The sequence below is a fragment of the Leptodactylus fuscus genome, chromosome 6 (genome assembly GCF_031893055.1).
Source record: "Leptodactylus fuscus isolate aLepFus1 chromosome 6, aLepFus1.hap2, whole genome shotgun sequence".
Classification (NCBI taxonomy): Eukaryota; Metazoa; Chordata; class Amphibia; order Anura; family Leptodactylidae; genus Leptodactylus; species Leptodactylus fuscus.
Genome location: NC_134270.1, coordinates 129,461,896 through 129,471,955, shown reverse-complemented (window position 1 = coordinate 129,471,955; position 10,060 = coordinate 129,461,896). Strand labels below are relative to the sequence as shown.

Here is a 10,060-nt window from a genome sequence, read left to right as displayed (position 1 = left end):
GATGCAGCAGAGCTGAGTGTGCGTTGAACCCTACTGCACACTCAGCTCTGCTGCATCTCTGTGTGTGCTGAGCTCTGATACTTCTCTGTGTCAGCACTGCTATATCTGAGATCGGACCACTGGAAACTGCTGTGGACCAATCTTAGACTCCGCCTCCTCCGGCAGAACCAGCGTTGATTGGCCGAATGCTGTACTCTATATGGCATTCGGCCAATCAACGCTGGTCAATGCATTCCTATGGGAAAAAGAGTTGGGTGAGTGACATTCCCACCTAAATAAAAGTAATCCCTAGCTAACCCTGCCAGTACATCTATCCCTGTCTCACAGTCACATAGTTCACAGTCTCAAATTAATCGAATGTTAAATCCACCATTCGTATAAATTGGAGGTCATCTGATTTAGCCAGCCAATCACTTTTTCCGTTTTTTTTTCCGATGCCTCCGTTGTCGTAGTTCCTGTCCCACCTCCCCTGCGCAGTTATTGGTGCAAAAAAAGCGCCAGAGAAGGTGGGAGGGGATACAAATTTTTACTGCGTTTGCCTCGTGGTATTCGATTCCAATCGAAAACCCCGAACGGCATGATATTCAATCGTATATGTATTCGATCGAACAGTGTTCGCTCATCTCTACTGTTGATAGGTCATCGGTATCCAATCGGTGGGGATCCTACTGCACAGGACAGGGATGGAAACAGCTCTGCTACTATTCATGTAATATCTGCAGCCCTGTCCACTCGCTAGCTGTGGTGCCAGGATATTGCAGCTGTGTGCCTACTACATAAATAGGAGCAGATCTGCTTCTTCCCCCATCCTGTGTAGTAGCTTCAAGCAATGGGACATGACCAGGTCAGCTCATCAGTGTAGGGTCCAGGTATCAGACCTCCACTGATCAGATATGGTCATCAGGATTAAAAGACAAACAAACCTGGGGTCTTTAAATATAATATGCGTTCTGTCTGCAGCCACCACTAGTTGGCGCTTACTGTATACTATATTACATAAAACATACAGTATGCTCCAGTACTTCCTCTGGTGGTGCCTGCAGACAATCTGGTTTCTAACATATACCACAATATTAGATCTGCAGGGTCCCGGGTGTCAGATAAAGGAACTTATTATAACCAAATACTATATACCTAATACCAAAATGTATTTTTTCATAAAACAGGGAGATCTGCGTAACAGAAAAGAGCAGCAGCAAGGAGTCAATACTACCGGCATTCTGCTAATAAGGTTAAAGAGCAACCACTGGGAATGTGACCGCAATTCTTTATGGCTGTTTCCCATTATTACATAAACCTCTCCTTTGTGAAGGCAAAGGAAATAATTCAGGTAATGGCAGTAATTTAGGGAATTGCTAATAGGAGGTGGGGCTCCACTTTAATGCTTTATGTAAAACATGTCATGTCTGCAGGGAATGAGGTCTACTGAAAAGAAATGTATATACATATGCAGATTATAATAATTACAGCTGAAAGCAAAGCAGAAATGTATACACCTTGTGATTGTATTGTATTACTAATGAAATGAAATGTAAAGTACATGTGGATGTCGCTAGCTTATGCCTTTCCTGTGAAACACTATGAACCTTTGAAATGTGAATACTGCCAGAGTTATAGCACATGTGGTTACTGCTTTCTGATACTGCTGGCATTCCACTGCAAATTATTACGGGATATAGCGGTGCTAAGAACGTATTTCTCATACATGAGGCTGGTGGTCCAGTCAATGGTGTAAAAAATTTTTTTTCACCTGTATCTATGTTACAGATTTCTGACCTATATTCAATAAGGAAAACCTAGAATTTGCCAGCAATGGTAATAGTTAATCTTGAAAGTATTTTATATAAATCCACTGTCAAGGATGACATAAATTCCCCAAGCCCTCATAGTCATACTAGCAAAGAGCCAGTAACGGGATGACTCAAATTACCTGTGGTTCCCTGTAAAACTGTTGTACAATTTCTTAGGCTAATGCAAATAAAGTGGTGTGAGAAAAAGCGCAGTGGCAGTTTTTCCCACAGTGGTTTTCACAGAGAGTTTCTGTGGACTTTCTGCTTCAATTATACCTATAGGGAAATGGCTGGGGTTTCTGTAGGTATAATTCACATGCTGTGATTTCCAAAACTGCAACGGTTTTGGAAATTGCAGCTTGTCCACAACGCATACTTTTTTGCAAGTTGTGGATGGGATTCGCTACCTTGTTTACGCCAAGTGGGGCCCTGGCCTTAGGCTAAGTTCACACATTGTAATTTGGAGAGGATTTGATGAAGTGTTCCGTTTCAGATTCCTCTCCACAACCCCGTGGAATCTGTAGCGAAATGCCAAAGCAGAGGTTCGGCTTTCTGCTGTGGGTTTGCTCGCTGGTTAGTGTCAGGTATAATGGGTTTATCAGCACGAGCCTTGGGCCGTGGGTTGTGCGTCTGATTTAGACAAGGAGTCCGCAGCATTTTTCAGCATACTGAAAAAATTAAGCATCAGTCACAGGTTTCATCTGGGATTTGCAACATATTTTGATGCAGAATTCACCCCCAAATCAGCTCCAAATTCTGCCATGTGAACATAGCCTTAAAGGGTAATTGTCATTATAACACAGAAGCTGAATGCTCCTTTGGATCTGAATGGCCCTCCTTGTAGAGTGAAGCATATGCTACACAGTCCCATATGCTTTTTATGAGCATGTCAACAGCTCACAACACTCTCAGAGGAAAACGGAGTACATAACGGACTTTTACCCCTCTATTTTTAAAATTATGGGGGTTTCAGCAGCCGGACCCCACCAATCAAAGCTTTTGAAATGTCACTATTTGTTCAACTGGGGCAATATGATCACCAAGGACGCCACTTTCTTTGCAGTCTACTTCAACTAACATTCAAGTTCCTTTTCCCTTTAGAGCAGAGATCCAATTCCATGATACATGTTATTGCTGCAAAGATCTGCCGGGAATAACGGACAACATGGTCCAGTAACAGTGCTACCTCCCACCGCCTTCCCCATAAGATCCTAGTATCAGATGCTAGGTGTACGCTTTTTTTGTACAGTCAAGCCAACTATAATACATTGCAATAACGTTGGACGGATGAGAATAACCAGGTCATACATAATACAAGGAGTGCTACAGTGCTAAGAGTAGACGCTCTGCTGTGCAGTCAGTACACATTTCTATACAGAAATATATCATAATACATAAAAATATGGAGTGTAATCAAGGCAGAGAAACACAGTAAATTCTACCAGTCCCTCATCATATCTTCTATGTAACAAAACATCTCTGCACCAGCATGTCAGGTTTTCTATATTTCAGAACGGACATGGATAACGGGATTCTTGGGGAGGCCAATGGAGAATTCAGAGACTTTCATCATCTTTCTGAAACAATATCGCTACAAGTTGTACTACAGTGTCCTAGTACAGATGTTTTGTGGTGTGAACCAGCAGGGCATAGGAGTGTTGTAGACAAAGCTAGTTTTATTAAAAAAAAAAACAAAAAAAACTTAATTTAAAGAGATTCTGTCACGACTTAAAATTTTATGGACCATATCCATCCCCCCACCGATCTACTGTCAGTACAAATCTGTATACAGAAAAATGCAACAATACATAGAAATATAGAGTTTAACCAAATCAGGAGAACTAGGCAGAGATGCAGAGTGTATTCTACCTGTCCTCCCTAGGACAGGCCATCAATATCTGACTGGTAGTTGTCCAACTCCTAACATCAGACTATCAGACTGATCACCTGATTGATTGAAGGGGCTGCGGCGGTGGTGGCGGGCAGCGGTGGTGCGTGCTGCAGCCTCTTTATCATTTACCTGCCACTTACATTGTGTAGCGGCTATACATTGTAGTTCAGCCTAGGACTAAGCTACAAGCAAAAACAGACATGGATACTATAGATTGTAATGATCCATGTGTCTGATAATGAAAAGGATTCAGTGTGTTCAATGTGCTGATCAGCAGTGGTGCTAGAAGTCAGACCTCCACCAATCTAATATTTCTGACTTATCCTAAGGAAAAATTATTAAGGAGCTACGGGGCTTTAGGATAAACTGTTAAGGAGCTGCTCCTCAGCACAGTTCTGAAGCACGAAGTTACAAAACATGAGTCTTATGAGGGAGACGTATCAGAACTGTCACTAGCCAGAAACCTGTGTCAGGCTCTGTTCACATCATGTCTGTGGCCTAAGTCAGACATATACTTAAATGGTATATAAGTGCATACTATAATGTTTGCACAGGTATAACGTGTTTCAGAATTTTTCGAAGGCTTATGGCTCACTCATTGACTGACAACCTTTCTTGAAATACTGTGCATACAGGGAAGGTTGTGAATCACTTGGTAGGACTGTCCACCGGACTTCTAAACCCAAAATGAGCAAGGGCTTAATAAGAAGTTAAACTTATTATATTCCAATATATAGCTAAACATTGATCTGCTCAGCTGTACAATGAGTTCTACTCTGTACAATGCTGCCTGCTTCATGTTCAATATGCCAAAAGAACCTGTCAGCATTCTGGACATGTAGATTTTAGTAAGTATACATTTTCACCATAATGTAAGAATTTGGAAACAGCATTTCTTACAGCTGTGTTTTGCAATTCCTATGACTTTACTATGACCTATGTGATAACACCAGTCCTATTATAGCTTTATAGGAGAGTTACTTTGATAAATCTGCTTTAATGATACATCTTCCCCAGCCAAATTATAATGTCTGTATTCTGTACCTTTATGTGAAAGGTAGTTCTTTAAAGAAGTTTTATATGGGGCTAAATAGAAATACCCCTATGCAGATGCAAAGCAGCTGTCGGCTGTGTGTCTTATTCTCATATAGGATCCACACAAAACCTTTCTAGTGAACTTCGAATAACAGGCAACCCCTTTTAATATGCCATTTGTGACATAATACGGGTAGCCTGTGCCACTCGATATCATCTAGGGACTAGTTTGTGTATATGTGAGAAACCACTGACTGTAGCTTTTGTGGAAGTCCAAGTTTGTCCTATTGACCAGAACATGCTGGAATTGTAATGGTACAGAAATCACTAGTTTCTTTAGAGGGGTTTGCCAAGATTAGGCAGAAAGTGCCTAGTGTGGGGTCAGGGGATGGCATAACATTATAAAGGACAGAGGATTTGGCAGGGAAATCTATCTGCTATACCCTGCACCGTTGTATCTGTGCTCCCTGCTGGTCTGGTTTTTTTTTTGGCTGCAGTGTTTACACCATGTTCAGTCAATCTCTGGCCTCAATCTCCAGGGCAATGTATTTTTTTTTCTTGCTATCTGTGACTGTAGACAATGGTAAATGTTCCTGCTTTATGACAAAGGAGACATCATATTATAGACTCTATACAAGGGTAGGCAGCTTTTGGCTTGACCGTTGCAAAAAAAATAAAATAAAATACAGCATGTTTTGCCAGCCAAAGGTTCCCTACACCCGTCCTATGACAAAAACAATTCTATTTCTGTACAAAACAGTCTTTGAGACGCATCTAGCGACTTCTTGAAGGTGCAAACTCTGGGGTTACTGAATGCTCTGGACATATTTCTTACATAGTTATATAGATATATACATATACTCACACACTATATGGAGAAAAGTATTGATCCCCAGCTAATAAACCACTGAATGCAAGTGTTTCATTTAGTCCCATTTCCACAGGTATATAAAATCCAGCACCGAGCCACGCAGTTTGTCTCTCATTGATTTGAGCATAGTACTCAGAAAGTGCCTATAAGAGGATGCCACAGCTGCAACATGGAAGGCTCCATGTACATAAATCTGGGCTTTGCCATTATTTTCTATGCAGAAAACGAATGGGCCTACAGAGGGAATGGATGGAACATGGATATTATCCATGTGCAGCCCAGGACATTTTCCCATAGACCTTACCATGCACAAGATCATGTACATGCAGCCTAGATTTGAGAAACCATTTCCCTCCTAGATATTCCACAATAAACTTTCAGTGGTTTTATTGAAAAGTGTAAGCTTTTAGGAACCACAGCAACTTAGGCATGAAATGACAGCCCAATAAGTGATCCAACATCAGTATCTGACCTCTCAAATGCTCTGATGGTTGAATAGGCAAAAACTGGTACAGACATACTCCAAAATCTTGTAGAAAGCCTTCCCAGAAGAGTGGAAACTGCGTTAGCTGCAAAGGGAAAAGGAACAACTCCATATTAATGCCTGGATGTCATAACAGCCCATGAGTTGTAATACTTTTGTCCATATAGTGTATATGCTTATCTTACAAAGAAGCCAGGCCCCTTTACAAGGGATCAATAAATTCTTATTTACCCCAAGATACACAAATGGTCAAATATCTACATCTTGTGCTAATTAATTCACAAGAAATTGCTACATAGATCGCTCCGTGCACATACAAAAGAATCACGGAAACATGGACAACCAGGGTCAAGAAAAAAAAAAACCTTGTATATACATATGTGTCCAAATGAACATATACTATAAAATATGGATCTAATGTACACAGAGAAACACAAGGATAGTGCAACAGAGCGAAGAACTTGCCGGCACTCATCCTTCACATGGACTGATACTTTGTATCACAAGGTGCTTCAGGCTTTGCCCCTAGTGCCGGAGAACGGAAACAGGCATGGGATTAAAAGGGGCCGAGTGCACAAAGAGAAAAGGAGAGGGGGAGCAAGGACCCCTACAGTAAATGTAATAGGAGAGGCTACTGGTACATGTAACATCTAGACATGTATACACAGGCACACAGGGATGTGTACTGTGTTAGAAGTGCATATCTATTGAGAAGCCAACTTATCTGCATGACACATACATTAAATGCTTGCTCTGCAAAATCAGATCATTACATGGAAATGACACAATCACTATGTGAGAAACACAGATATGCTACATATGTTCTTTATGTGTCTGGAACAGATATTTCCAGCTATTCTACATACTATGACCTCTTCTGCAGGTCACTAAATATTGACATGTGCTCTGTTCCCCCAGAACATCTGGGTATCCTCTCCTACTGTTGATATTAGGAACATCCTCTCCAATCCTCTAGTCCACTCCTCGTCCGCTGGGTAGAGAATGTTCAGATGTAGTAGATGCTTGGATCATCCCTTGTCATGATTTGTGGGCGTCTTCTCGCCTCCTCTCTGTGAAACAAAACAGACAAGGGACTTACGTGGGATAATTTTGTTAATTGTTGTATGAGGCAAGTCAGTAAACAGAAGTTCCAAGTTGTCATTTTCTGCCAAGGTCTGAAAAAACTGCAAGATATGAAACTAATATGGTTGTTATTACAGCTTGCCACAGGCATTGCCATCCAGCATTCCCAGACGCCTATAATACACTCTTCCTAGTTTATAACTGCAAAATATATTAAGGAATCAAGAAAAGCTGGCACATTATTCCTATAGAAGCAGCTATAGTTGTTGTTACTAAGCTTGACCAGAATGAGATAAATCTATGTCTAGAGAATTTTTAAGAACTTGACAATGGAGTACACAGGGTCCTGTATCTAGTGGAGCTCTTTATCCTAACATACTGATACACCTTCTCCCCAAAATGGGGAGACTCCCTATAGAGGTAAATTCTACTTTCCCTCGAGACTGACCATTGGGGGACACACAGGAGACTTGCATACACATTGGACTGTCTGCTGATCCTGCCAAAATTGGTAAGCTCAGCAGCCTTCAGTGTAAAGTTTAAGGCCAGGTTTAAGTGATCTCACATTCTCCAGAATCACAACCAGCAAACAAGACACCCGTTTCCCTTCCTCTATCACTACTTTAGGAAACATACTGTTGACTTCTGTACCCCCCCCTCGCCTTGTGACCCAAGGTAGGGGGGGGCTTGGGCGGTGAGAATTGGTGGTGCAGGTGATGATGCCATGGTGCTACAGGATGATGTTACAGGAAGCAGAGAGGGGGCTGCTGCTGGTGGTGTTATCAGACGCTGTAAATCCCGACGTTGTTGTAAGTGTTGAACAAGTTGATAAAGGACATTTTGTTGTTCCTAGGAAAGAAGAAACACACAAAACAAACATTTTACATACCGTATATACTCGAGTATAAGCCAACCCGAATATAAGCCGAGGCCCCTAATTTTACCACAAAAAACTGGGAAAACGTATTGACTTGAGTATAAGCCTAGGGGGGGAAATGCAGCAGCTACTGGAAAATTTCAAAAATTAAAATGGCCGAAGCTGCAGCCCGGCACCCGCCCCAGTGTCTGTATGCCAGGTCCGGATGCTGGGTCTGTAACTATAAATATTGCTGAATTACCGTAATGACTCGAGTATAAGCCGAGGCGGACTTTTTCAGCACAAAAACGGTGCTGAAAAACTTGGCTTATACTTGAGTATATACGGTAAATAAAAAGAATAAGGCACTGTTCACATTGGTGTCATGGTTTCTGGTTTTACAAGATCTATTATGACTCGTCTTTCCATTTGACACTTCTGTAATTGTCAAGTGTTCTTCTCTCATTGACTTATGGGATCAGGGTTCGTTTTACTGAGCAAATGAAAGTGTGAACAGGTTTGTAAACTATTATCCAGCTCAGACAACACAAATTGAAGGAAAAACTTTATTAATGCTCATTTCACTTAGAGCATTAGTTTAGTGAATATACAGAATTATATTGAAACCAATGGCCTTCAATTGATTTAAATGGCTCAGGGTTAAATAAAGCATGGCTCTCTACTAGAAACAGTGCCACATCAGTCAGTGCAGACCTAGGCAATGTACGGCCTGCGGGCCATATCCGGCCCTCTGACTGATTGAGTTGACTATGTACTGTGTTTCGAAAAAAGCAGCAATGTTTTTTCTAATCCAGGCCACCCTGCTAAACCTTGTCTATATTGTTACATTTGGACATATGGGATTAGCCAAAGCTACCGCTACTGTAAAATGAGCCTGCCAGGTCTGAAAGAATAGACTTCATATATATAACGGCAGCATAGCCAAACAATAAAACCTAATTGTCATAGGTACATGCAAGCAGTTGTCTAACCCTTTAATGCTTGTAAAAGAGATAGAGCTACTTACCACGGATAGATGAGCAGAGGTGAGCTGCTGCAACTGTTGTGCTAGCTGCCTTTGTTGTTCTGACAGTGTACTCAGTGGGGAGAGGCTGAATTAGAAAAGAACCAGCCACATTTCAGTCAGTCTTATGATGAAGTTGGTGGAAAATTGAGAGGTGACGTCTTACACACATAACAACTTACCTGGTTGGTATGTGGCTACTGGCAGTCCCGCTGCACAGAGGATTCGGAGTCTGTCCGGATGGGTTCTGTAGGCCTCCTGTGATACTTCCTAGAATACTATTGAGCGATAGTGCTCCAGGGTTCCCAGAAAGAGCTCCAAGAAGAGGAATGGTTGCCAGTGCAGAGGGGGCTACAGAGCCTGTGGTTCGTACCAGCCCATTCATTAGTTGCTCTGCTGCCATTGTGGGAAGTGATGAAGCTGTCTGAGATAGCGGACCTGGAGGGGGAGGAGTGCTGTGCAAGGATAGACAGGAGCTGCTTCTGCTGGGGCAGCCGGAGTGTGGGTCCTGTATAATTGTATTGTGAAAAATAAGCAAACGTCAGTAAATGTAAGGAAAAATTAGAACGCTAAAAGTTAACGTATATTATTGTACAAAAACTTATGAGATAAGGGTCAAGTAAGACATTTCACCAGAACTTAGGTGGAAAAATAAGCAATAGATATTGTATTTCAATATACAAATAGAAAAACCTAAGTGTATGCAAAACAATAGGAGACTATAGGAGAAAATGGGAATACAGTAAGATGGGAAAGACACAAAGATGGACATTGTATCCAGTTACATTGCCTTTACTGATAGAATATCATTATTGTCAAGATCTGTCTATAAAATCCCCACCTCAGAAGGCGAGTTTTCAGTACGAACGCTGCTCTTGGAAGTGGGACTCTTATTGCTCAAAGAGTCTTGGGAGCTCACTGCATATACAGAGAGGAAAAATAAGAATGAGTTAAAGAAAGGAATACAATGTAGAAGAAGAGTCCTTTTATATAGAAACTGCTGGTCTCTAAAATATGAGGACGACC

General features: G+C 41.5%; 1 protein-coding gene across 1 annotated transcript in view; it reads right to left on the bottom strand.

The window, feature by feature from the left end:
• Nucleotides 1-237: 237 nt before the first annotated feature.
• The window catches only part of MLLT6 (MLLT6, PHD finger containing), a 31,378-nt gene continuing 21,555 nt past the window's right edge, over nt 238-10,060 (bottom strand). Inside the window, exons 16-20 of the mRNA XM_075277211.1 lie at nt 9,876-9,952; nt 9,217-9,542; nt 9,038-9,122; nt 7,791-8,003; nt 238-7,141 (exon numbers count right to left, since the gene is read on the bottom strand). Coding sequence (XP_075133312.1) covers nt 7,100-7,141; nt 7,791-8,003; nt 9,038-9,122; nt 9,217-9,542; nt 9,876-9,952 — 743 coding nt within the window. The 3' untranslated portion in view covers nt 238-7,099. The remainder of the gene's footprint in view (nt 7,142-7,790; nt 8,004-9,037; nt 9,123-9,216; nt 9,543-9,875; nt 9,953-10,060) is intronic.